At 45.2% G+C, this 27,800-nt stretch overlaps 1 protein-coding gene across 4 annotated transcripts; it reads left to right on the top strand.

The window, feature by feature from the left end:
* The first annotated feature begins 338 nt into the window (after positions 1-338).
* mideasb (mitotic deacetylase associated SANT domain protein b) lies at positions 339-27,536 on the top strand. 4 transcript variants are annotated; one of them, XM_041954354.1, is made up of 13 exons: positions 339-358; positions 6,064-7,877; positions 10,056-10,328; positions 10,911-11,259; positions 11,471-11,537; positions 13,674-13,816; positions 14,788-14,891; positions 17,685-17,760; positions 19,009-19,097; positions 20,256-20,399; positions 20,875-20,994; positions 22,478-22,677; positions 24,106-27,536. In XM_041954354.1, exons 2-13 carry the CDS (start codon positions 6,330-6,332, stop codon positions 24,341-24,343), a joined length of 3,351 nt encoding a protein of 1,116 aa, XP_041810288.1. In that variant the 5' UTR covers positions 339-358; positions 6,064-6,329; the 3' UTR covers positions 24,344-27,536. The 4 variants fall into 4 exon arrangements, with proteins under 4 accessions (XP_041810288.1, XP_041810286.1, XP_041810287.1 ...); XM_041954352.1 differs by lacking the exon at positions 339-358 and adding an exon at positions 400-581; XM_041954353.1 differs by lacking the exon at positions 339-358 and adding an exon at positions 3,545-3,565.
* The last annotated feature ends 264 nt before the right edge of the window (positions 27,537-27,800 follow it).

The following is a 27,800-nucleotide window of genomic DNA, read 5'->3' as shown; positions in this document are numbered from 1 at the left end:
GTCTGTCGATTTAACGTATTAGCTATTTTAGCTAGCGGTCTATCAAACAGTTTTAATAATCTAGATGCTGATGTGAGGTAGTTATGCGAAAGTGCGACATTATTTCCCCAACGTTCCGGTGTAGTAGATGGTCATTATCTTGCCAGACATTGGTGGTCTTTTTCTAGGTCCCGTTGAGCCGATAAGACAGCTCCGGCAACTAGAAACGGTACGCGCCCTCAACAATCCATTTTATTATTCCAGCTCATCAATACTGCAGCTATTGAACACGTTCATTTGTGAATGTAACTACATTTCCCGTTACAGTCGACGTTGCCAATGCAATCCGTCCGTTTCTCATCAACGATTATAAGCGCGGGTAGGTCCCATAGCTGGATGACATTATCGATTGCTAGCTAAACTGTTTGAAAGTAGAACTGGGAAGTGACGCCTTGTGGAGGAATCTGAAAAGAAAAGTTTATGGGGTTTCAGTTGAAGTCGCTGCCTCAACGCTCGGTTACCGTCAACTTTAGCTGCAGCAGGGCACCGTGAAAACAGGGAAATGAAGACTGATAATGTGCCATGGAGGGACAGTCTTTAATGTGAGTACTGCAAGGCTGTTAGCTTATGCATGCCAGCTCGTGCTAAGTGCTTTGTTACTGGGCAACGGAAGGTTGAATATGTTGTTATTAGCCTCGTTAACGTGTGGTTTCTATACAGTTAGCCGCAAGTAGCCGCCGTGAATAGAACTGGCTTCACTTGACATGACGGTCCCCCCGCCTCACTTTCACTCTCTCTTACACACGCACACACACACAAACTGTGAAAGTCCCAGAAAGTTCTAGAAGACAGTGTTTCATTCTTATTATATTGCTTCAAAATTTGCATACATATATTTGTATATATAAACTCACCTGCTGTGCACTGGATTTTTTAAAACTTATATTCATTAATTGGGGAAAATACAGGATATTGGTGTCCAGGGCAGCAGTTATTGATAAATTAAATTGGCAAATTAATCTGCCCATTAATTTCTTGATTTATTTTGGTTTGAGCAGAGAAATGTCAGAAATGTCATTTCCCAGAGCCTCTTTGAATCGCTTGTTTTGTCAGACCAACAGTCAAAATCCCAAAGATACTGTCCTGGCATTTCCAGAGCAACAGCAAATCTGTCCTTTTGAGGAGCTGCAACCATCAAATATTTGGCATTTTTGCTTGAAAAGTTGCTTTAACATTATTTGATAATCTAATCAGCTGCTGACTCATCTTCTGTCAGTCAGCTAATTAATAATCAGCTCATCATGTCATCCCACTGCAGTCACAGTGTCATCGGAGGCAGGCGTGTCAAGTCTGACTTGACTTCTTGTCAACTGCATCTGTGAATGTTTTCAGACTTTGTAGGTTATTTTGAGGGCCAGAGAGCAGAGAGAGAGACTACAACCCTGCAGAGTCTGACTGGCACATGCCTGGTCATGTCCAGTGCTGGTGCTCAATGTCTCCAGCATCAGTTACTGATAGACAGGCACTAAGTGTCAATAATAACAGCAACAATGGTTCAGTTTGATTTAAATGTCCAAGTAACTGAGTGTGCAATACCAGGACCCTGACACTGTACCAGCTAAATGGAATTCAGCCATGATTGATTTTATTATTTACACCTGTGCTTGTACTTTAATGGCATATGCTGATAAATTTTCTGTTGAACGACTTATCAATAAATTGACCAATTGTTTCAGCGTTAGAATAAATGATTGATATTGATTCATTTTACGCTGGTAGCTGCCTAGTTGACTTATTAATCTGTCAGGCGAGTGTTTCATGGCTGCCCTGCACAGACGGGTGTTTGCCTCGTGGTGATCGGGGTCACGTTTTATCTAAGGTAACGTTTTGTTTGACATTACGTCAGTGAGTAGGTCACAGATCGCCTTGCAACATGTTGGCCTGGTTAAGGAGTCACTCGGTATGATTTCGTACTGATATGAAACTCATATGAACACAGCTGAAAACTGATGCTGAACAGCTGACACCTATTTTGACAGCACAGCATTGTCCTCAATGGCAGCTCACAACAAAGGCTAGCTAAACGTCTCAGGGCAGAGTAATTCACTCGTCATCCCAGGAAAAGCACAGGTGTAACTGATAACAATAGTGGCTGCTCTGTTGGGCAGCTTTCACAGTACCAGCCCCCTGACCTGGCATACCTGAATGAAACACAGCCATTATTAGTATTATTAATCTCCTGATATTAATTCATTGCCTGAGATGTCAAAATTCCTGCTGTGAAAAAAGCCAGTTTTGCCAGTTAAACACTAAGATAACACTGTTTTTAACCATCATAAATGAGACTTTATGTCGTTGTACTTGTACATTTACAGAATCCTGCAGGGTTGGGCTAAATGACGCTATGTAGCATGCAACGGTAGACACGTGTCCACCAGTAGAGATCTGGCAATACCGTTTCCCCCGCAGGAGCTATCCCTCAGTGTCACTGCTATATCAGTATTCGGGGCAAATCAGGGCTGGATTCTCCTTTCAGCTGCCTTGCAAGATAACGCGATTTGAGCAGCAGGACTGCTCACCACATCCTCACGTGACGTGAGAGCGACAGTTGGTGGCAGTAATGCACCTCTAAACTGGTTCACCAACCACGGCAGAAGAAGAGAGTGAACATGTAAATACGGAGCAGGAGGCATCCCAGCCAAGCCAAGATCAGGGAGAAGAACCTGTTACCAAAAGGGGTGCGACTTCTGTCGCGTGGACATTGTTTGGTTTTAGAAAATGACATATTATGTTAAACCACGGCCTAACTGAATTTGCAGAACAATTACTGTATTGTGATATAAAATGACATACGCAGTGATAGAAGTTTTCAGCCATATTGCCCACTCCTGATATCCCGTGCTTGGGTTTTTGTGCAGCAGTAGTTTACTTCATCTGGCCCCCTCCTTACAAACTCAGGTTCTTCCTGTTCTTTGGCTCAATATGAATTGAATTCGCTATGAATTTTGGCTGCTGGTAAGACCAAAAAAGTTCCATTTTACTTCAGTTCACCGTCGGTTAATGCATGATGGATATGCAGTTGTGTTTCACTGTTTTAGAATTTTCCACGATTTCATGGAAAAACTGATTTCATTCTGAAAATATTGGCTGCTGCTCTAATACAAACAAACACTTGTTTTTACCCTCCACACTCTCTGGGGCCTCTCTGCAGCTCCCATTTATAAGCTTCTCCATGCTGTGTCATGTGCATCCACCTCTCATGCATTTCAAGAAGAGCCTCGCCAGTAAAGAGATAAGAGGAGAAGAAAGTGTGCGAAAAGGGAAGAAAAGGGAATTTAAACGGAGAGCAGCCGGGTGTGCCCTTCCCCTCCGTCCCCGCGGTCCTCCCATGTGTGTTGGAATTTCCCGCATAGACTGAGAGGGATCTTGCTCCGTAAATTACAGCGCCTTGCACGTTGGAGGAAGGCCTTATATGGGCATGGAAGTAGGTGTGGCCAGCGAGCTGGTGGCTGGGGAGGGGAGGGGGTCACAAGACAAGCAGAGACACGGAGACAGTCGATGTACAGCAAAAGGCCGCATTGCCTGTGTGAGTATTTTGTGCAATCCTAGTGCAATAATGTGCAACAGACAGCGGCGGCATTGCGCCCGCGTTTCTGCAGACTAGCGCTCCGCTTCCGACCGGGAAGGACTCTGCTTACGCCCCGACGTCGTCCCCCTTTTCCTCTTGACTTTTCAAACCAAGCGGGGGGGCGAAGGGGAAAAAAGTGGCAGTGAGTGAGGTCAGCAGCGTAGCATGAGTCAACCTCGGGGATGTATGCAGTCATCATCGCAGGTCTGTATCGCGCGGGCCCGCTGCCGCTGCTGGCCGCGCAGAGCTGCGAGTGCGCCGCGATCCTGCGGGCTGAGCCGCCGCTAGTAGCAGCTTTCACGACAGACACAGTAAGTATCGGGGCTGCCGGAGCCGCCGTGGCGATGACTGTGGCGTTGTTGTTGTGGGCGACAGTGCGTGTTATTGTGGGCTGCTTGCTGACAAAGTTTTGTTTACCTCGCTGAGACGAGCTGGGCGCGCATTGCCCGCGACCAGGCGCTCGTCTGAAGGATGTTTTTAATGTCTCAGTCCAGGCAGATTGACCGCGCGCAGACACCCATGTGACGTATTCACCCTGTTGACAAGCTGAATAGATCCGTGGTGTTTGCTGGTCAGCTGTGCCGCCACACTGATCATACAGGCTGCGTTGGGGGCTCGGTTTGTTGCAGCGGGACATGGTACCAGTGTCCGGACGATCCGTTTCCTGCAACAAAGGGTTTCTCGTAAATAGCGCTGAGCTGGCCGGCTACAGAAAGTGATGTGGAGGGAGGGGGGGTGTCCTGTCGTGGAAGGACTCAGCATGTTTCCTCCTCAGATTTTCTTTATGTGCCGTCCCTTGCACGCTGCAGGCCTCGCACGTCCGCTCGTGTGCGAGCCGCACCGCACGGACTCGTGTAAATTAGGAAACGGCGATGGATTAGGGCGGCTAATGGTGCTTGACGTTCATTTTAAGCCAATTTAACGTGTTACTTTGTTATTGGGCTAAACCCCGGGCTTGTGTAAGGTTGCACTCGTGATGCGTCACGATGATCCCTCACCTCAGGTGGCGTGCGCGTTTGTTTAATGCACAGGGGCTGCTCACACAGCGGCGTGGCCGCTCGCTGATCAGCAGGTCGGTTTCTGCTCCAAAGCAGGGGCTCTCTGCAAGGAAAGTCATTTATGTGCACATTTTCACCAAGGATGCATCATAGGATTTGACAACATGGCTATAGGCGCGTGCAACATCACAAGGCATTGCTGCTGCACACACACACGCACAGTTTGCTCGCCACATTGCCTGGTCATTCAGTTTCCTCAGTCAGTGGTGCCCCTGAGCCAGTGCAGGATCTGAACAGCTGCAGCTGTCTATTTTAAGAAGCTTGTGTTTTACTAGGCCACCAGGGTAAAGGGTGTACAATTGTCAGTCACTTCCTAGGTTGTCAAAGATGGCCTTTGGCAGGTCCTTGTTGTAGAGATTCTAGTATTAATTTATGTAATCGGTTTGTAACATGAGCCCTGCGGCAGTCAAGTGCTTTGATTATGGTGATTCTCACAGAGATAAAGAGTCTCAGTAGTTTTCTTTTTAGAAGGCTGACGGCTGCACAAGAGTGCCACATTTTTTATTTTATACAGATGGAGCAAGGACTGAATTTTTAACAGAAACAGCCGGGATCTGTGGGCCACTGCCTCTTAAAATTTGGCAGGCTGCACTGTGTCAAAGTCTGCTCCAAAACCTTGCCATCGGATGATATTTTTGATAATCATCACGCGTTCCCATTGCAGTTGTCAAGACATCCTACAAGCTATCAAAGCTTGCAAGGTCATTTTGACTTTTTCCCCTCGCTCTCCCGTTCCCTCATGCAGCTCGTGTCATCATGACTCACGCTTGCTCACTTTCAGTTGTGCTTCCGTTTTGTGTGTGCAGCCACAGTTCAAAGGGCACAGCTTCCCTTTTTTTCACCCCTGATGAATCACACTGTTGTAAAAAGTGTGGTTTCTATCACGTTCAAACCGCTGGTAGTTTGGCGGGAAAGGGAGCTCGCTTTCTGTTGCAGGGCAGTCGAGCCATGTGGGGTTCGTGTCCTGAGTTGAAGGTGAGCGTCGGGGATGAGCATTTTTTTTTCAGTGTGTGCATCTCCTCCAGCGCTGATGTCATTGCCCATCATTGAACGTGGCGCAGTAATATCCTGTAATGACATTTCCAGGAACTATTGATTGAGCTTTCTGTATCAGCTACCTTCCTATGGTTCCTGTAGTGTTTGCAGGTCTGGTGTTCTCCTGCATGCAGGACCTTATCCCTGTGTCATGTGAGCTGAGCGAATAATGACACAGTTTCGACTAACCCTCCCCTCCTCTGTTCTCACACCCGATACCTTTCAGTGGAGGTCTATTGTTGAAAAAGCAAACAGCGGGTTTTTACATGGCTGAGGCGGGGATGATAATGAGACCCCCCTGTGGGGACCCCTTTAGTCTGATGGCTCGAAGCTTGACCTTTCTCTCTCATTTTCTCTATACAGGGTGTTGTCCACGAATGAGAGAGAGGCGCAGACTTCTTCAGATCTGCTCACCCCAGGCCGGCGACCTCCGAGTCACTCACAAAGAACTTCAGAGGGGGCGAGAAGATTATCTTGGTTGACTTTGCTCCCTCTCATACTGATGTCAATGTAGTTTCACAGCTTCATTTTACTGCGGGAGCCCTTTGATTTTTGATTTCTCAAGGTGACATCCAGTAGAGCATTAATAGCTGGTTTGGTTGGAAATATTCACCTAGCTCGGCTTATTCATGCCCGTCATGAGTGTACCAGCCCAGCAGAAACCCAGCGCCAAAAGAACAGGCAAACGCATCACATTTTTCAACGAACAAAGCATAGCAATGAAGGAGACTTCCCAGCACCCCGAGGGGTCCTACTATGTCCCAGGTGGCACTGCCTCAGACCCTGGACAGAGCGAGGCTGCGAGTACTGTGACCTCCAATCCAGAGGGCCCTCACATGTACCTCAACTCTGTCATATTCAGCCCAGATAAGGGTGACCAGAACAGGGGTCATTATCAGCAGACTGTGCCTATGAAGTGGGCCCACCAGGAGCCCAGTCAGCAGCAGCCATCTTTGTCCCAGCAGCAGAGAGCTGCGTCCTGGAATACCATGACCAACTGGGGACAAAACATTGCTAATTACATTGGAGGAGTTAATGTAACGGACTCACGGACCCAGAATGCATTTTCAAAGTCGATGCATGAGACTTCTGGCTTACAGCCACATCAACAGCCCCCTAACAGAGCTGCAGACAAGCTGCCTAACCCTGCAGTTGAAGCGTACAGGGATGCAGTCAAGGCTCGGGGACTGGAATGGGAGCAGCAGCAGCAGTCCCAGGCCTTTCAGGAGACCCTGAAACCCGGGGCGTTAAACACCCAGCAGCACAGCTCGTCCCACCCAGGAGGAAGCTCAGTCTTGCAGCCCTTCCAGTTAGCATTTGGTCAGCCCAAGCAGCACCTGCCGGCCTACTACCAGACTTTTCAAGGCAACAGGACAACCCTACCTAACCCACCAATCTACTCAACGCAAACAAAACCCCCGCACCAGTTGCAGCAGCTGCAGAAGCAAGAGCAAATGCAACGCCAGCAGCAACAGCATCACATAATCCAGCAGCAAATTCAGCAGCAGCACCATCAACAAATGCAGCAACAACAAATCATTCAGCATCAACAGCATGTACAGCAACAGCTACAGCAGCAGCAACAAATACAGCACGAGCAGCAACAAAAGATACAGCAGCAGCAGCAACAACAGCAGCAACAGCTCCAAATTCAGCAGCAAATGCAACATCAGCAGTTGCCACAACAAAACCCTCATGTGCTTGACTATTACCCCGCTGCACAAAATGCACATCCTCACCCACATCCACAGCCGGTGGTGGTACACTCCCAGGAGTCCTCTGCTCCAGCTCCCCCAAAGATCCAGGAGCCAATTATCCAGGATATCACCCCAGAACCCCAGCAGCCTTCAGATCCGCTGCAGCCCCCTCTTTTGCCTGAGCCCCTGTCCCAGTCACAACCCCAGACACAACTCCAGTCCCAAACACAGCTTCGCAGATCACGACGGCTCTCCAAGGAAGGCGGGGCGCCGTCCGACAACCCTTTTCTCTCCGTCACCTCGGATCAGGCTGCCCCAGGGCCGCAGGGGTCCCAGAACGGGGCCCGCGACATCCAGGCAGCCCCAACAGGTGTCATTCAGAGCACCCGCAGGAAACGCAGGGTGTCCCAGGAGGTCAACCTGGAGACCCTTGCTCAGAAGGCCTCAGAAATGGAGTCCCTACCATCACATGTTGTAAAGGTAAGTGATCAGTTCAATTTAAAGACAAGACAAAATGTTCATTCTTTCATATCCTTTGCTTTTTCTTTCCGTGCCTTCCCTTTTCTGCACCGCTGTGCTTTCCTTGTTCTTTTGCTCACTCATCTGTTTCTCAGCTGTTTCCTCTCAAGCAAAAGAACCACAGAAATAACTTAGAACAGTAGAGGAACTGAGTGTTCTGAATCCGATGATTGCCTTGCAGTTTATATCTTAACTCGTCTCTGCAAGATGGAATCCTTAGTTGTGAATACCTCGGCGAGAGCTAAAAATCTATTTTCCTGGTGTTATCCCAGGGTGTAATTTCAGTGGGACTTCAGCTCTCTGTGCAAGAGCGGGAACTGGAACAAACAGCCTAACGCAACTGCCAGGAAAACTGTGCCAGAACTTGTGTTGTTTGTGATTAACATGTTGCTGGAAGAGGTGCTGAATGTAATCAACGCCCAAGAAGTATATGCCACATGACTGAGCTGCTCAGCTCTGCCTTGTGGGAAAAATCTGTAGCTAAAACAAGGCTTTGCTTTGTGAATATTGCCACAGGGTAAATATAGTATACTTCACAAGCAGCTTCATGTGTGAGCTTTCAGCTTTCACTAAGTGTCCGTGAACAAACCTGATAAATTACACTGTGTAACACGTGAAGTCATACCCTAATCTATGTTTATGTGCTGAATGCCTTGATTGTGCAACAGGTTCTGTTGCCAAACAGCACTGAGTCAGTATGTCTGTAGTTCAGCACGGCTGTGCCCTGGTTTCGCCTCACGGGTAGCCGATCACACTGTCGGTGTGTTTTGGTTATGTGCCTGCACACCTCCCCCCATCCCATCAAAGGAGAGAAACTCCAGCCTGGCCTCGCCTGCCCTGCCCCCTCTATACAGGGAGGGGTGCAGGGTTGTCCTGCTTGCAGTGCTCAGCAGAATATCTCTAGTGTAGGGGCTGGAGTTTTCCACCAGCAGAAATGAGCACATATCCAGTGTAGCCACACTGCTGCATGCCTCTGCCCATGAAGATGCAGCGTGCAGCGACTGTCTGTCTTCCTATGATGCGGTTGTTTCGATGGCTTTGAAGTTGCGCTAAAGTGCACAGGCCCACTCATTATGTTTTTCTCAGAGAAGAAATGTCAGGAATGCTTTTGGGGGACAGTTCCTTTGTCATGTATGTACGATCCGATACTGAAGTGCTGCACCTAACTGCACTGTATCAAGGTGCAGACGTGCAAAGTGCTTGTTCCCCGAAACATCCAAAACACGGTGGCATTTAAATTCTGTCTTTTTTTTGTTTTTGTTTTTCACAGCAGTTCATTGTTTGTGTTTGGATTCTGTCACTTAGAGCATTAAACAAGCCTGAGGTTTATTCCTATCGACCTAACTGTTAATGCTCCATTTGAGTATTGACATCATTTTCTCTTCATATTGTGCTTTTGCATGAGTTAGTAACAAGGTTTCAGGGTTCCTCATTTACTATATTGATTATAATTTAGCAGCCTGCCCATGTCAATTAACAGACATCCAAGTAAATTTAGCTCAAGATTGATTTTGCTGTGGTGTGCTAAGCTGGAAAGCTAACATACATTTCACTTAAACTGCTGGAGGTTGTGGTTCTTCGCACCTGTAGCAAAGCGCACTGTATCAGCCACACGAGTAGATCTTACTAGTTCACGTGCATATTTGAAAATGCATCACCAGATATTGACGGTGTGAACTGCAGTGTCATGTGTTGGAACAAGTGCCTCTCTCGCAAGCAAGATGAAGCTGGTGAGGGTAGGGCTTCAGCAAACCATCACCTATATTATTTATTGTTTTCTGGATGAATCGTTTCAGCCATTACCATTCCCTTAAGGCCAAGTAATCATACTCATATAGCTTGTTTTTTCTGACCAACAGTCCGAAACTCAAAGGTATTCAGGTTTCAATCATAGATAACAGCAAATATTTACATTTAAGAAACGTGAACATAGAATATTTGCTCAATATTGACTCGATCATCAATATAGCTGTTTAATTTTCTGTGCATTGATTAATCGAAACTTCACTAGATTTGAAATTGATTTTCACCTCTAGTTTACAGTGTGTAAGCAGTAACTTTGCACATGCTCTTGATGTTGTATGTTAAGGAGAAATACATTTCTATTTAGTATCACACTTCATCCACCATCTTCTTTAGGAGCCCCGCAGGCCGTGGAGTCCCACAGACTCAGAGGGTCTGAACGCCAAGCGGCCTCGAGACGACAGCCTCCTTCCGCTTGTCATCCCCGTGTCTGTTCCGGTGCGAAGGCAGGAACCCTCCTCCCCTGACGGAGACGACGAGGCCCTGGCTTCCAGCTGGCCCCCGAGGCCCTCAAACCCCCAAGACCTCGGCCGCGCCGACCACAAGCCCTCGGTCATCGTCACCCGGAGACGCTCACTCAGGAACTCCTTGTCAGAGAGCTCAGATCAGGTGGGGACACGTTCATCCCACACTTTCTTTTCTTTTTTGCTGCTCTTGTACTTTAACGACATTTCTGAACTGGTAGATTTTCAGACTGTAACACTTTATTTGTCAGGATAGGTGTACAGAGAATGAAGAGTTAACAGGGTGGTGTTTCACTGTCTTCCTCAGTCTGTTCTCAGTCTGTCTAAACTCCAGCTATTAAATCCCTGCATTTATGCCACAGCGCCCCGCCAACACACACTCCCTTCCCCCCATCCACACTCCATGTCTCCCCTGCCCCCATTTCAGTCTACCATACTTTTCTCCCTTTCCCTGTTTCATCTGGGGGGATTTGGTGAACTGGTTGCCCTGTCCCAGATCAGGCAGATTATCAGGGTTTAGCAATGCCATACTGTACATGATGTACTGTATATTTGAAGGTTGGGGTGCCTTGTTCTTTCTCTGTAGGATTTCTCTGGATAAAAGTCTAAAAAACCAACTGTATGAGCATGCACATCTATTGTTGAGTTTTTTTCCCCCCCGCAGTCTTGTTTTAAATTAAAAATTTCAGAGATGAATTTAACTCTTATAATTATTTTTCCTCACCAGAATGGAGGAGCTGAGGGAGAGAAAGACGAGGATGGCAAAAAGTCCAAGAGGCGCCCCCGGCCCGAGCCTCTTTTCATCCCGCCGCCTAAACCTGGTTTATTCATCGCCCCTCCTGTCTACTCCAGCATCACACCCTACCAGAGCCACCTGCGTTCCCCCGTTCGCCTCGCCGACAACCCCCTCACCATACCCCCCTACACGCCGCCGCCAATCCTCAGCCCCGTTCGCGAGGGCTCTGGCCTCTACTTCTCCACCTTCCTGTCCTCCGCTGCTGCCGCTGCAGCCGGCAGCCAGGGCCTGCCTCCGCCTGCAACCCCCAAGTCTGCAACACGCAGCCTGCTGCGCTCCAGTAAGTAGAAAAGATGAAGTTCATAAAACCTCCCTGAATTAACTACAGGACATCTAAACTGTGGGAAGCTTTGGACACATGTAAAAAGCATCTGGCAATAATTCCCCATCGGTAATAGCAGACTATATGAATGATCCGTGTGACTCCTGTGATAATGACAGAAGCCTTTTCGATGTATCACTGAGTGCATTTTGTGTTGCTGCTCCTCCAGACAGCTGCGACATCACACCACCAGTTCTGTCTGCTATGAGCGAGGCCACTCCCGTCAGCATAGAGCCGTGAGTATTCCCCTCCCAACATCCCCAAGTCATCATCTCCCGTCATGGAAAGGGTGGGTTTGGGGTTTGTGCTTCATTTTCAGAGAAATACTCTGGCCACTCAGCGGCATGCATTATCATAGATGCAGTAGTAGCAATCAGTTATTCAAACCATAACACTGGGCTGAATCATGAAATGTCTTGGACGGGAACACAGACTTCTTGAAATTCTAAACCCATCCTTTCTAGCGGCCCTCCTCTCCGCCACCGTTACCACTGGAATCTTTTGCCCTGTCATCCACAGCTAGCATTAGTGCCAGCATTCGCCTTCTGATCTGGCTATGCAGGCTAATGTCTCTCTCAATAAAAGTGCATCCTGTCATAACAACTCCATGTTAGCTGTCAAACGGAAGCCTTAAAGGCCTTTTGAGAACTGACAGCAGTAAGTACACCCGAGGCCTGAGTCTGTGCTCTGAAACGGACACGAACAGAGAATTACAGAGCAGTGTGGTTTGATATGCAAATGTCGGCTGATGTTATAGCATGATTGGACACGTATTAGAATGGACAGCTAGCAATGCACCGCGCTGTAGATGCTGTTATCGATATTAAAGTTTTAATCCTTAAGATTTCAGTCCTGGCTGATTTGGGGACACACGTGGTTACTGTGGCAACATTAAGTGCAATTTGATTTTGCAGCATCTATTTGATTCCAGTGCAACCAGTTTTAATAAGGAAATCGATCAATAATAATTGCAGCAGCAATCCGATACCTGTCACCTCGCAGAGGAGCGGAGGAGTGTGGTAATCGCTTACCTTGATGACAAATATACTGCGTCTCCTGCTTCACAATAAAAGCCACCCTATTTCACAACCCGAACGCTCTTAATGTGAAGCAGCGGCTGGAGGTTGATCTGTTTGCCGTAGCAGAAACTTGACACCGCTGCTGATACCAATGAGGTAAAATTACGCTGGATTATATGCTGTATTGTGAAGCCTCAATCCTGCGTGGGAATGGTGAACTCCACCACTGACAATAAAAACTACTATACAGAGAGACAATTACTGAACGTAAATACATAGAATTACTATTGCAGAAAAGTGACCATAAATAGTATCGTGGGATTTGATTTCTGAAAATTAAGGCTGATAACATCAAACTTATTCTCAGTTAAACTCTAATACAGTCTATCTGCAGTGAATGTAAGCAACTTGAAACAAATAAGACCTTCAGTAGAACATGGCCAACAGCCAAGTTACCCTATAAATGTAAACATAGCAACTGATAGCTTGGATGTTTATGAAATTGAGAGCGACGGAGAAAGGGGAGCTTTCACGACCGTGAGACTCATTTCAGTTTAACCTTTAAACTATTGCTGGAGGAGTCTGTCGTGCAGTTGCATCGACAGCGAGGTGCAGTTTATGGGGGTGCATTGTGCAAGCTGCAAGGCTTCCCATAAATCACGCTTTCAGCCGGGCTCGGTGTACTCCCAAACACACCAGAGCCATCGCAGCTGAACTTTTAGCAGCCCACCTTCCCTGGGGGAGGCTGCCAGAATACACACACGTACACACACTCAGCTGGAAATACTGCAGGCCCACTGGAAATGCAGGGGAGGGAGGGGGCACGCTTGGACAGGATTGTCTGTTAATACAACACAGCATGATTCTCACAACTATAGCACCGAGGTATCTGGTTTCAGTTGTCGTGTAGAGATACATGCATTTGCTGGGTTATGAGCCTTTCTTCCTCCTTGAACATGACCTTTGTCCCACACCAGGATGAGGATCCGTTGACTTTCGGTTCAGTGAATCTATGAAGTGCACTCTATTTAAAATACAAATTTTGAAAGGGATTTGCATTTTATTCATTACGCTGAGAGCACAAGAGAGCTGCGTAACAAGCTTGAATTCAAAACAGTGCATGAATTGCGGTGCTCAGAGCTCAGAGAGCCTCAACAAACCTTCCTGTGACTATTTAAAGACCATGACGTGAAGAAAAGCCAAGAAATCAAAACATGATCTCATAAATAAAACAAGAGCTTTACTCTTAAAGAGATCGGATGCGGACACATGTCTCGGCTGAAATATTCAAGAGTGAATTAAAAACCTTTTGAATGGATCAAATTCAAAGCCTACACGATGTCCTGTTCCCAGGCGGATAAATATTGGGTCGCGGTACCAGGCCGAGGTGCCAGAGCTGAGGCAGCGGTCAGCTGTCGAGCTGGATCATCATCGAGCGGAGCTGGTCTGGGCCCCGCTGACTGAACAGGAGGAAAAACCTGATTTCCACGAGAAAGGTCAGAAATATACCAGATTTCACAATTATTACATCAACTGGAACTGAGTAAAACTGCATAGAACTGCGTAAATAATGACAGATTGTTGGTGCCGGAGCAGCATTTTTTGGTTGTTTTTTAATGATTTTTTTGCATATAAATCAGGAAAAAACTGACTCCCCTTTGTTTTTTAATAAGTATTAAGCTGAGGTCTGTCATTACGCTGTCATTTAAACTGAAATACAGAAGTAACTTGCTGTTATCACTGTGAATACAGTGTGTACAGTCATTCACCATGAGGCTGTTGCAATTTAGGATGCCTCAGGCAGCAAATTAAGTTTTCCTATATTACACTAAGATACTTTTCAGTGAGAAGGTGCAAGCATATACAGGTACTACTGTATATGAGGCAATTTAATATAGCAAAATGTGCTTAATTGTCAGTGTGGGGAAATTTGTTATGGACTCAGATGCTGCAGATCCTGCATAATAGAAAAACAACACAATGATAATAATAACTTACAGCTTTATATTGCACCTGTCAAAAACAAGTTACAAAGTGCTTTACAGAAAGAATAAGACCCAGAACTTAAGATAGAAACAAGATGAAGTAATTTAAGTGATTACAGCAAATACCATCAGTAACGAAAAAGCCATACAATACAAGAGATTCCTAAGAAGAGATTTAAAGCAGGATAATGAGTCTTGGTTACAAGACGAGGAGCAGTGATCAGACTCAAAGGGAGTTAGCAAGTCACAGATTTAGCAGCTTTAAGAATAATCTGGAAACTCTTCTTCGCATGTTGAAGCAAATAAATAAAACAATAAAACTACACACACGTTAACACTGAATATTTTAATCTATTGTCTTCTTGCAGGTTTATGAGGTTCATTCTCTCCCTTAAAGCTTATGACAGTCCTGTCAGCCCTACATTCAAAAAAAGGTGTAGTTTTTCTCTGCTGCTCACAATCGCAGCCTCTGTCTCTTTCAGTGGAGGACCTAATGCACCTGGCCTGCTCCAGCGTTTTCTGTGGAGGAGGCACCAACCAGGAGTTAGCCCACCATTGTTTGTACGAGTGCAAAGGGGACATAATGGTGAGCGCAACAGAACAATCCGGTGCATCTGGTGTCACACAGACCGTTTTAAAAGATTTTGAGTTATCCACCAGCTTACTTCTGTGCATCAGTCGGGATTTAGCACCAGTCAGATCAGGGTCTGATGACGGCTGGTGCGAGTTTTGGTCGCTGTCAATGAAATCTGATCAAATCACATCTGCACACTGCTTAACTCTGCTTTTAAGTGGTAAATTCTTAATATATAATACATAATGATGTTTTATGTAGTCATTAATATTTAATATTATCGATAAATACTTTAGATTTGAAGCCAAGTTTTCAGGGGCTTTAAGGAATGGATGAAAGAAGAAAATTACAATAGATAATAGCCGTTTTTAGGAAATAGTGGGTTCATTTTAATTTTTCCAAAGTCAGAAATGATTCACACAATTGCACAGTTATGCACATTATTTCCAGTCTTTGTTACTGCACAGAAGAGCAAGTCACCAATCAGATAATTTATATGCAGGGTTATTATGGGCTTCATGTCATATAAATGAGAAGGCTGGTTTACTTAATTGGGGCAGAGGAAAAAACCTGACTGACAGTTTTTTTCCTGCTTTCTTGGCCTTGTAAACCCTTAATCTCGGTCAAACCTGGTTTTTGCACACGGGCGAGTGCTTGACAAAGACTCCACGTGGTGTTGTTGTGACAGTCGTGAGGTGGAATGAAAGAAGAGGTTGTCATTGATAACAGTGCATCCCTGTATCCCTGTAAACTAATCAAATCCAACCAGGATAAAAGCATGTCACGGTAGAAGTGGAAATGGAAGTCCAGAGCAGGTTCAAGGGTAAAAATCTGATTACTGACCAGCTGTATGGAAACACCAGGTTTAGAGTAATCAGGTTGTCGCAGTGCATGTACACGAGTCCTCCAACTTCCTGCCTTAACTTGATCTTTTCCACTAACCTGGTTTCTTGTGTGCATGTGAATGTAGTGATCGAATGCCTTCATCTTTGCTCTCAATGATTACTGAACGGAAGTGACTGATCTGCGGACTTTCTGTATGCTTCATACGGAAACCCTGCGGTGGCCTGAGATGACTGAGATAGTGAAACCGTTCGGTTATGTAGCCAGACTGATGCCGCTGCGTAGAGCAGAAGAGCTGCACATGCTGGGTTTTCGGCGCATTGGCAGACAAAACAAGACATTTGAACACATTGCCTCAGGCTTTAGGAAATCTTGATGGGTATTTGGTTTCATTTTGTGCGCCCAAAGATGAATTGATAAATGAAACCGAATCTTTGTTGCAGCCTGATTTGAGTGTTATAGGGCTGTAGTTGTGTTCCACTTTGAGATATTTGCAAATAAAGAAAGCAAAGGCCAGTTTTTTACTGAACATGATGACGAAGGGAAAGAGTTCCACCTTCATTTTTAAACACTATCTTCCCATTTTTGTAATAATATAAGTTTGCATACACATACACAGGTTTACACATGTTTCTTAGCTGTACTTGTATATTTATGACTTCGACAAAATATCCAAGTCATAAATATGCCAGAGGAAGGTCAGAAAAAGTCATGAAGAAATCTGATTGGTCAGATTGGAGCTCCACCTATACTGTAGCAATGATATTTCCTGTGTCTCATACCAATCGCATCACTGTCAGACCACTAATAACTCATCAGGGCTGGTTCCGCTTGCAGTGCAGATATTCAAGGATGTAATCCTAACAAAAAAAGAAACGGTGTGATCTGCCCTGGTTGTGATAATGAGGCTAAATAGCGTTCACTGTTGACTCTTTCCTGGTCACGCCACCCCAATTGAAATACTAACTGCTGAGGATACACTCTCGTATTATTATTAAAGATCATTAAATTGGCAGAGAGAGGGTTAGATCGCACACATGGATGCCGGGATATTAAAAGGAAAAATAAAAGCATCTCAGAGTAGCCTTGCTGCACGACTCTTAATTGTGAGTGAAATGAATTTCGTTTAATTTAAAGTGATGACAGTAATTGTTGCAGCTTTATTAATAATAATAATACACTTTATTCATACAGTAGTGTTGGAAGTATTGGAACAAAATTACAATGAGCTTTTACATATTGGCAAAAAACATGTTTAGATATCTGTGGCACCTAATCTTTCTCAGTGTTAGCTTTGGAAAACAAATGAAGTCACTTTTTTAAACCATCTTTCTAACCTATAGACCGTTTTTGTTGCAGTGGATCTGATTGCAGGTGAATTATTTGAGGATGATAAGAGAGAAAGACCCTCCACGCTCTTACAGTGTAGAGACTTAAGCATGATCCTAAATCAACACTTCCGTTATTGAAGATGTACAAGCTGGAGGTGGCTCGCAGCCTGTAATGGTAGTACTGGTGGAGATTTCAGGCCCCAGCGACCAGCACTGGTCCAACGTTGTCAAGGAAACTACGAGGGGGGGGGGGTGTCAAATCGCCCACTCTCTGCAGCAGTCCGGCTCAAACCGCCGTCCTTCAACAGTCAGACGGTTTCTTCTCAACGAGCGCAAAGTTGATTCTTATTTTTACAAGACGAGGGAGAGTGTAATCATGGAGTGCACTCAGGTGCTTGATCCACGCAGGAGAAATGAGCCCGATGCTTATCCCCCTCCCCGGCTACCTGTGAGCACGTTGCTTGGCTCTGTGCTTTTACGAGTTTAGAAAGCACAAACGGAGCGCCTAATAGAGCAAGAGTCAGCTCGCTTGGCCTGCTGTACAAAGTCTCATAACATTCACTGCTGTGCAGCTTAATGTGCGATGTTTGTTCACTTTCCAGCAATGATGCAAGGTTTATTTGTTCTTCAGGCTGCGCTGTCCCTCCTGATGCTGAGGAATCCAATTTTCCCCAAGTCTCATCATCTGGCAAACTACCACTACTCAGGTATTTAAAAATAGCATTTATTCATATTTCATTACCTTTGTTTTAATCTAACATAATAAATTTATTTGATATAAGCCCCTTTCACACATGCTCAGGAACATATCATACGTGGAGTGAGCAAACCAATCACAAGACTCCACTGATGAAGTATTTGAATCTGTGACTAGTCGTAATAAAAAAGCATCACTTGTCTTGCAGATTTTTTGAGCATTGAATATATTAGAGGAGCATTTATTCTGTTCCACTGCGTGTGTTATCATCTGTTCCATTCGATGCTATGTCCCGTGTGAAAAGGCACAAGATGGAAATGTTCCTGAATGTAGCCGCATGTGTGATTAGTCCGTCCACAGAAACTTAACAATTTCGATAATCCATCACTTGTTTGAGTCATTCAAACAAAAATACCAAACAAAGCTTCCAGTTGTGAGGATTTGCTGTTTTCGTGATATTTAATTTAAATTTGGGTTTTAGCCTGTTGAGCAGACATAACAAGATATGTGCCAATAACAGCTTCTTCTTTAGGAAATGATCAATAGGCAGCAGCTATTTTGCCACTATTTTCTGACATTTTCTGGACCAAATGGTTAATTGGTCAAATGGGAAAATAGGTTGGCAGGTCAATAATGAACATAATCGTCGATTGCAGCCTAGATTTGCTGCACCAGCATTGTTCTGTCACAGAAAATTGACTAAATTGATTCTGAAATAACGGTCTGGCGTCCATTATTGTCTTATGTGATAAACTCTACACAGATGGTGTTCATACGCTCAGAACAAATGCTCATAATCAGCTGAAAAGTCCTTGTTTCAGCCCAGATGAACTCTGGATATTTGTCTGTTCGTGCTGCAGCTTTTCCTCTGGATGTATCAAAGATTTCCCCTCTTCTGCTCCTTCCCACCGTCGAACGGTGACTCGCGCAGCCTGCAGCCTTTCCTCAGGGCGATGGCAGCTGCAGCAGTGACAGTGTCAGGGTTGTGGCGGTGGGGGTGGGGGGGTGACTGTGGAGGTTTGTCGGGGTCAACGTGATGAGGGAAGGAGGGGAGTAGGGAGGGGTTTTACAGCATGTGGTTAATCCCAAGCAGAAGACAGGAGAGCCATTGTTTATGGAGCGATGTGTGTGCAGGGTGGGGGTGGGTTTGAACTTGTCAGGGTCTCCACACATGCCGAACATCGTCTGGAAGCAGATACTGGTGGAGCGTTCTCTTAAACTGCCCATTAACATGCTGCACCTTCATCTGCATCCTCAGGATCAGACAACTGGACCGCGGCGGAGAGACGCCAGTTCAACAAAGGCATCACTGCATACAAGAAGGACTTCTTCATGGTGCAGAAACAGGTATGTTGTGGTTTTGCACATAAGAACGGGAAAATAAAAAACTCTAACTCCTTGTCTAGTCCACAAAGAAGCTGTGGGAGTGCTGATTCGATTTCCTCTACCAACAGTTTACAAACCCTCCCAAAAAAAGACCTGCCTCTGGGTGGGCGGGGGAAAGGAAATACAGTCACTCTGGAACAATGTTTCCTCCTTGTTTAATTATCTGCAGTGTCACAGTCAATTATTGCTTCTCCACAAGACTGCGAAACTATTTAATTTTCGTGTCTAAACCACTTCAGTGATCAAGGGTGAGAGTTTTTCCAGTGTTCATTGGCCAAACCACCAGATTAAAGGCTTTTAAAATTTGATTTATGAATGTGCTTTAGGCCTTTGTTGTTGAGACTGTTGCATTAGCCGCAATGAAGCTTCTGGAAACAAATCTAATATAAATTTATTACAACACAGATACCAAAAAGACACTGTGTAAAACAGAAATAAAAACACTATTTAATCATTTACAGTTACAATCAAGTGTTCACAAAGTGGTGAACCTCGCTCTGTTCCTGCTTGTGAGCGACTGAGCCTTTCCAGGATGCACCTTTCATACCCAATCATGATGCTATCACCTGTTACCAATCAACCTGTTTACCTGTGGAATGATCCAAACAGGTTTTTTTGGAGCGTTCCACATCTTTCCCAGTCTTTTGTTCCTCCTGTCCCAACTAGTTTGAAACATGTTGCTGCATCAAATAAAAAAAGCAGATATTTACAAAAATCAATAAAGCAAACATTAAATATATCGTCTTTGTGCTGTTTTCAGTTAAGTGTATGTCAAGAAGGATTGGCAAATGATCACATTCTGTTCTGTTTTACGCAGCATCCTTACTTGTTTGGAATCATTGTATCTAAAAAAGACCATTTATTCATCTGAGGTGCCAAAAATACTGAAAACAATACAAAAACATGCTGAATGAAAACAGACAATGCATGGCACAAGCTGCACTTCATCTGAGGTTGCTCGGTCTTGTGTATTCCCTCTTCCCAGCAGCATGGAGCTGTGCTTCAACAACCCTGAAATGAGGCCACGTGCTGAATAACATGCGCTGACATTTAAGAAATAAAAAAGAGAGAAATGAAAACGCCATTAACAGGAAGTGTGTGTGTGTGTCTGGTGCACAGGTGATCACCAAGTCAGTGGCCCAGTGTGTGGAGTTTTACTACACGTATAAGAAACATGTCAAGATCGGCCGCAACGGGACACTGACCTACGGCGAGGCAGAGCCCCTTGAGAGCAGGACCACCGAGGAGGAGATGGACCACAAGGTCAGTTACACGTTTAGTATCTGGACTGCAGGGGGACAGTTGTGTTTTTGCTGCTGATGTTTAGACGTAAAGCTGGTCGTTTTAGGGAATTCAGCCTCAACTGAGAGGCTCAAGAACCTGGAACAGACGGCCTTGTCTAGGAAGCAGCCACAGGACACAAAATATAATAATAAATGATTTGCTGAAAGATGAAACAGTTTATTAGCTTCTGCAAAAAAAGGTTCAGGAGCTTTGTCTCAAGTCTGCAGGCGCTTATAAACCAGGACCCTCAGGTTAGCCTGGTTAGAAATGAATGCGACTGCAGAAACTACACCGTTTCACTTCAGAAATAACATCCCAGAATATCTTCATTGATCACTTGTGTCTTAAATGAACTGTGTGAACACCATACGCTCCGCCCACCAGCATCCAGCTGTAAATCTCTCTCCTGGAGGCCTGTGTCTGACACGTACACTCTTCTTCCTCGGGCCAGCAGGGCTCTCACAGATTGGAGCCGCAGCGGGAGGAGGACAGCAGGAAGTGGGAAGGGTCAGCTGACAGGAAACAGGAAGTCGGCCCCACAAGGGTGACACACACGCTGCAGTCCACTGACAATGTGAGTGTGAAATTGATTATCAGTGCTGCATGGGAAAGGAACTCCTGGCTGAATGACTAGAGAAAATAATAGAAGAGAAAGAGAAAATAGAATAAGAAGAATCATTTCAGCCCAGATCTCCCTCCCTTTGAAGATAAAATACAGTTTCAGACTTTCTCTTTGGGGAACTTTCCCAGAGATACTGAGTTTAAGGATAAGATCCTCATCTTTTCAGTCTTTCTCCTCTAATCGTTAGTGAAACATGAAATACATGTGCACATTTGTGCATCTTGTCCAAGTATCTATAGTCACACACACACACACACACTCTCTCTCTCTCTGTCTCTCTCTCTCTCTCCTGTCAGGCTCTTGGAAGTGATGGGAGGGATTTATTTATTTTTTTTTAGCTGTTTCAAACTGTCTGTTTGAGCTCCTCATCGTGACATTCAGCGACGGCGGTAATTCTTGGCAGCTTGACAGATAATTTGGTTCCTGGTGTGTTTCTGCAGCTAAGAGTTGCTTTTTTTTTTTTTTTTTTAGTTTTCCCACATGAAGACTTAATTTCAAAGCCGTCACAAAATCCCATAGCTTCGATTCTGGGTTTCCATAACACCATCAGGACTAACTCACTAAAAATGGACCTGACAAAACTTGCTAATCTAGCATCAGTATGGCTACAAACAACCCATAATGCAACAGTCTCTGCGGGAGACGGCACATGCCATTTAAAAAATAATATCTGATGCTATGAACCTGAAAGTCGGATTTCCAGAAAAATGTTGTCCTATACATGTCTCAGTATGGCATCATTGATAAAAAATACAAACAGCAAAACAGAACAGAAGGAGACCAGAAGGATGGATGATGATAGAAAAGATGTGATATGTAAACAAGTACATTCATATGCATGAATGCAGACACTCTTAAACCTGCGGATGCTCACACATGCGTGAATGTAAAGAAAACAACAGCCTGTGCAGGAGAGGGAAAAACTCGAGGCACCATGAACAAGATTACACCAAATACAATAGGACATACTCCTGGAACAAACTTCCTCATGTTTTTGTGGTTAGAAACCTCAGCTTGCCTCCTCAGACTTCAGACGTTTGTCCTTTTGAACTCTGCCTGACTTGTCCTGGTGGATGGGTGTTGGGTTTGCTGCCCCCTGCTGGACATTTCAGGGGTGATAACTTGGCTGATATCCGCCTGTGTGGATTGTGTAACTCCATAATGTCTGTCAGCAAACAATGACTTGACAAGAAACACTTGTTGTTGTGGCCGTTACTTCCATCACATCTTAGAATTTAGCAAACATAATAAGCTGTTCATTAAAGTGACAGACTGTGTTTGTTTTCTGAAACTGTGTCCACATGTATGTTAACTGGCACATATTTGGGGGCCTCTGTAACACTATCCTCCATTAAAGGTGCTCGTAAAGTAGCTTCAAGCTCATTACTACACATTTGAGCCTTTATGTTCCTCACACCTCTCACTGTGCGTGCAGCCTGGAACCGTCCTGATCATGAAGGGCCAGGAGGACGCGGGGAGGGATCAGCCGCTGTCCCGGGTCATCCACCCCCCTCATCCGCCCCCTCCCAGCTCCAAACCACGCTACGATGACCACGCGCGCAGGAGCAGCCCGTCAACAGGCAACAAAGGCACAGCTGGTCAGGAGGGAGAGTTCCCCTGCAAGAAATGTGGCAGGTCAGTGATCAGAAATATCACACCGGCCACTGATGTTGTTGGAGACGTTGGCATGGCTCTGTTTACTTATGCAGAGCTGACAGCAGCAGCCAGTTGAGTTGCGTAATTGGCCTTAGACTGAACTAGCTAGATATAAAATACAGAATTTGTGCAGGAAATATTGCCACTGCAATTGCCCATTTGGAATACGTGTTGGTAAACAGAGGCAAGTGTCTCGTGGTGTTTGAAAGGACCGAACCATCCTGCCACGTTTTGGTTAAATAACAGTCCGTCCTCTGGCAACACCGGGCCTGTTATTGCCAACTGTGTCCTAGCAACTGAAACACAGAGGAGATACGGCACATTGCACCTCTTGTCAATGCAGCTTTAGCCAGTGATACGACAAGAGCTTCACTCACCCTTTTAAATACTCACCCTGCTCAAAGTGTGCTCGTTATAGCTTAGACACCACTACACAGGCTGCTAGATGACGGTACAGCAAATCCAACCGGGCTCATTAGCCACTGACAGTCATTGAAAAGATTTTGAAAATTGCATAATTTGGGAAAGGTTTCAGTCCCCGTGCAGATGGCTGCACATTTCATGCAGCTACAGACCCACATGCTGTGATATTCATCATTTTAATATCACCCAGCCCTTATTTCCATGCATCATGACCACAGAACCACAGACGAGACAAAACCACTGACTTGCAACACAGAAAATGTGTAAGAACCCTGTGCCTGTAGTGTTGAACGATGAACATGAGTTGCCTGTTTTAGCACCCAATTAAACCCAGAGTATTATTGCAATATATCTTAAATAAACATGATGAGTTTGTATCTGTTGGTTCTTTATGTTTATGCTAAATTAGTCAGCCAGTCGAGTCTTTTTGAATTCACATTCAAACATTCTTGTGAGTTCATGGACTTTTTTCTTGAAGTGTCTTTGCTTTTTCATTCAAACTTTTATGCAACCTCAACAATAATCAGACCAGCTGTTTCTGCCCTTTTATATTTTAAATGTACATCAATGCAAACTGTATGGAATAACTGGAATTTCCAGTAAAATGTTGCAGATACAGCTTGTGAGCAAATAAGACTGATGTGAGAGTCACAAGTTAGCATGTTGTCATCGTGTCTTAACACCTTGTCATTTTCTGCTTGTGCGTAAAAAAATAGGCAGCAGGATTTTCCATCTAATAGATTATTAAACTGATGAGAGTTTAAATGGTGATCGCACAGTGGGAAGCGAGGAAAGCTTCCCAGTGCTCTTTAATTAATTATTAATTTCTAACAGCTTTAAGATAAGTGTTCAAATCCATCACTGATGCAGCCTGAACAGACAACACTCATGGTCAGCAGCGTCGCCGCTGCGTACGGCTGTAAGTGACATTCATGTGACGGACTCCTGTATCTCTGACAACACGCCCCTCCCTCTCTCCTGCAGGATTTTCTACAAGGTGAAGAGCCGCAGCGCCCACATGAAGAGCCATGCCGAGCAGGAGAAGAAGGCCGCCGCGCTGCGCCAGAAGGAGGCCGAGGAACGGGCTGCGGCGAAAGCGGCCGCGGAGGCCGCCGCCCTCCTCGCCGCGCGGCAGCAGAACGGCACGCGGCAAGCGGGCGGGGACAGCACCAACGACGACTCGTCGGACGGGGAGGACGAGGACGACGAGGACTGGCAGTAAGCGAGAGGACGCGCACGCACTGACTGCAGCGCGCGGCGTGGCGTTCTCTCTGGGGTGGAAGGAGGAAGGTTTGAAGAAGAGAAGAATCGCTCCCATGAACTCCCTGTATATTTTGTGGAACAAGAAGACTTCCGTTGCTTGGCACATTCAGGGACAGATTTACTCCCACGTATGTGTTTGTGACTGACTGACTGTGTGTGTGTGTGTGTGTGTGTGTGTGTGTGTGTGTGTGTGTGTGTGTGTGTGTGTGTGTGTGTGTGTGTGTGTGTGGCAATGGGTGCGTATGTGCTTTCCACAACTCGCCAACGGCCCTTTACTCTGCTTGAAAAGCTTTTCAAGAGTTACCTCTCTTGGTCACAGGGCTCGGTCAAATCAAAGCCATGCCGCCTCTCTCGGCGCTGTCCTGCTCTCCACGCCAGGCCGCGGCCCTCCTCAGCACTTCGAGTCTCGCCCCCCCCCCCCCCCCCCCCCCCCCCCCCCCTCCCAAAGCGGAACTCGTCGGACCCCCTTTTTTCTCGCTCGATGAGCCACGGCACGCGCTCGCTTAAGCCGCGCTCCCGACTGGATGACGTTTTTGCGATACGAAGGCTGAAATCTGACAGCTGGGGCGAGCGCGCGAGGCGAACAAATGGAGGGACGTGCTGTTAGTTTCTCTGCTCTAGGATGGATGGATGGGTGGATGGATGGACGGACGGATGGATGGCATGTGCAAACTGTTGCCTTTGTTTCGCCGCTCTTCTGCACTCAAGGCTGCCAAAAGCTTTCTCAGACGCATGTTGTGCACCAAATGGGTTCCCTCTCTCTGTGAGCGTTGTTCATTTGGGCTTTAGTTCTGTGAATCCCTCTTCAGTCACTTTTTATAGTTCCCAGTTTGTTCCTCACTGTTGATGCCTTGGATGTTTTGATGCTTTTTATCTTGAAATGACAATCAATTTTACACTGTTGTTGTTGTTGTTGCTTTTTTTTTTATAAATATATATATACAGGTAAACGTTACTTTCTCTGCCTGTGTAGCTATATATGGTTGTTGTTGTTTTTGTGAATATTCTTGTTGATGATTATTAATATTATTATTGTTATTATTATTATTATTATTATATCCTGGTTTTGGCTGCAATTTAATTGAGCGCTTTTCTGTACTTGTCCATAGCTTCTTCTTTTTTTTTTTTTTTTTTTTTTAATTATTATTTAAACAAAAAACAGAAATAATGCTACTTGCTGCCTGTTTTAACTGTGAGATTTTTTTGGAAGCCAGAAATGAAGAAAAGGCAGAAACACGTGCAATAGAACAAGATGACCCCCCCCTCCGTTACCAGAGCGTCCAAGCCCTCCCTCCCCTCTGTGTCATGCTTATGACTGACTGCTCTGGATGCCTCTCGGTCAGCCCTGTAACTGATAGGAGGTGGTGACTGACTGTTGAAACTGCAGGTCGCTGTAGATACACACAACAAAGCGGGAGAGACAAACAAACAGCACAAGCGAATAATGGAAATCAGCGATTTTGGCAAGCTCACCGCTCTGAAATTCTAGTTTTCCTGCTAGCTTTTCACATTGGCCACATTCTCTCGATGACTGTGAATAATTTGCTGGTACAAACAGACGCATAGAGAAGCAGAAACAGTCTTAACTGTAAACCAAACCCAAGCCACATTTTGCAGGTGTTAACGGGAGATTTTAAACGCCAACATGAGACGTTTTAAAACCAGATATCAACAGCTGATGCTTCCCGCTAAGACATTTCAGCCAGAGTCTACTTTTTTTTTACACTTCACACAGACTTAAACATGTCAGTAAATAATTTACTGTCATCAACAAACTAGCTGTAAGAGAGCCAGAAGCGTTCTTTTCTGCACACCATACTTAACTCAAATTGTGCAGGTTTTTACGGAGGATTGTGAGTGCGTTTATTACACCTGCTTTCACACTAAAGCCCCTGCTGACATTTGGACTCTAAATTGGAAGGCAGAAAATTTTGAAGGCTGGATTCTGTCTTTTGCCAGCTTGGAAAAGTGTCTCAAACTGTGTTCAGATCATTGTGACACTGACACGCTCTGTTCATACCTTGTCTATGTGGGTCAGGGCAGCGTGACACAGCTCACGAATGCATAGGGGGAAGTATTGGAAGATGTCACGAGAATAATACTGATAATAATATTGTGGAATTATAGTAAAATTTAAATGTGAATTTGACTGTTAGCCAGAATATAACAGTGGATGGGGAAGAATTCAAAACATGTGAGGTGCACAAACTGCCTGGCTGTTATTAAAGGCTAAACATCTTCTTGTACCACCCTGACGTGTGTGTCTGTGGTCGACTTTTTCTGTTTACCTTGTCGCTGATAGCAGGCACTGAATTGGACCATGGAAACCGTATGTTTTGATCCGTCTGTCTCTACATATCTCTGTTAAGCCCTTCGGCCCCGAGCCAGCTTCTGTTGCCATAGCAACAGATGGGTTAAAGGGTTATTTTCCTTTAAAGGACAAACCACAGTGGGGAGTTGGGGGAGCGGGGAGAAATGGCTCCAATTACCAGTTACTCCACAAGTTAATCCTGGGTCTATGCACAGACTGTTTGTGTGTGTGTGTGTGTGTGTGTGTGTGTGTGTGTGTGTGTGTGTGTGTGTGTGTGTGTGTGTGTGTGTGTGTGTGTGTGTGTGTGTGTGGACATACTGTTAAAAGTGTGTGCGTGAGTGTGCTTTGAGGTCAAATGTTAAACTGTACGCCAGTCAATGGAAAAAAACAAGTTTTTTGCAGACTGTTCACATGTTTGGTATGTTAATTTATATATTTCCTTTTTATTTGGGCTTGTCTTGAGGTTCTCACCGGGAGGAAGTTGTTGTCCACGAAAAGGTTTTCAAGATGTTTTTAAAAGAGGAAATCCAAGATGAAATCGAGGCCACGACACACAAACACAGAGCTGTAAACTTTCCTCATTTCATCCAGTTGGTTAAGGGAATTTTAAAGGGGACAAAAGGTTTATTTAGCTAAAGATTAGAAAATATATATGAATGAAATTCTATGTTTGCATACTTTCTATGCTATTTTCATATGGGGTTCACACTAACGATGAAAACAGAAAGGAATCTCAAGTGCTTTTTACTACAGTGTAACTTATTTGTTTCGATTTGATTTTTACCACCTGTGTTTTTAGTAATGATTTATGAAGCACTGTATATTAAAGTTTTAAAATATTCATGAAGCTCTTGAGTCTGCTGTTTTTATTCCTCTCCGTTATCTTCCGCCCAGCGACACCTTTAAGAAAGATCACCTTGACGGCGGTGTTGTTGTTGATGGTAACATGTCAGAGAAGAAGCTGCACAAGGGGGCAGCATTGCTGCAGAAGTTCATGCACCAGAGTGCCCACAAAGAGCAGAGGAGGGCGTTGTTACACCAGCCGAGAGCCGAGCTGTGCTGCACAGTGACGGATGTCTGACAGCATCTGCTCTCATTGTGTTTG

The sequence above is a fragment of the Chelmon rostratus genome, chromosome 15 (genome assembly GCF_017976325.1).
Source record: "Chelmon rostratus isolate fCheRos1 chromosome 15, fCheRos1.pri, whole genome shotgun sequence".
Lineage (NCBI taxonomy): Eukaryota > Metazoa > Chordata > Actinopteri > Chaetodontiformes > Chaetodontidae > Chelmon > Chelmon rostratus.
The sequence above is the reverse complement of the archived record's forward strand: the minus strand, read 5'-3'. Positions and strand labels throughout refer to the sequence as shown.

Bases quoted from the DNA above. Each gene is read 5' to 3' on its own strand.
- mideasb (XM_041954354.1), top strand. From the start codon at position 6,330: ATGCCCGTCATGAGTGTACCAGCCCAGCAGAAACCCAGCGCCAAAAGA. The intron at 11,260-11,470 runs GTAAGTAGAAAA...CTGCTCCTCCAG, and splicing joins ACGCAGCCTGCTGCGCTCCA to ACAGCTGCGACATCACACCA. The intron at 13,817-14,787 runs GTCAGAAATATA...TGTCTCTTTCAG, and splicing joins ACCTGATTTCCACGAGAAAG to TGGAGGACCTAATGCACCTG.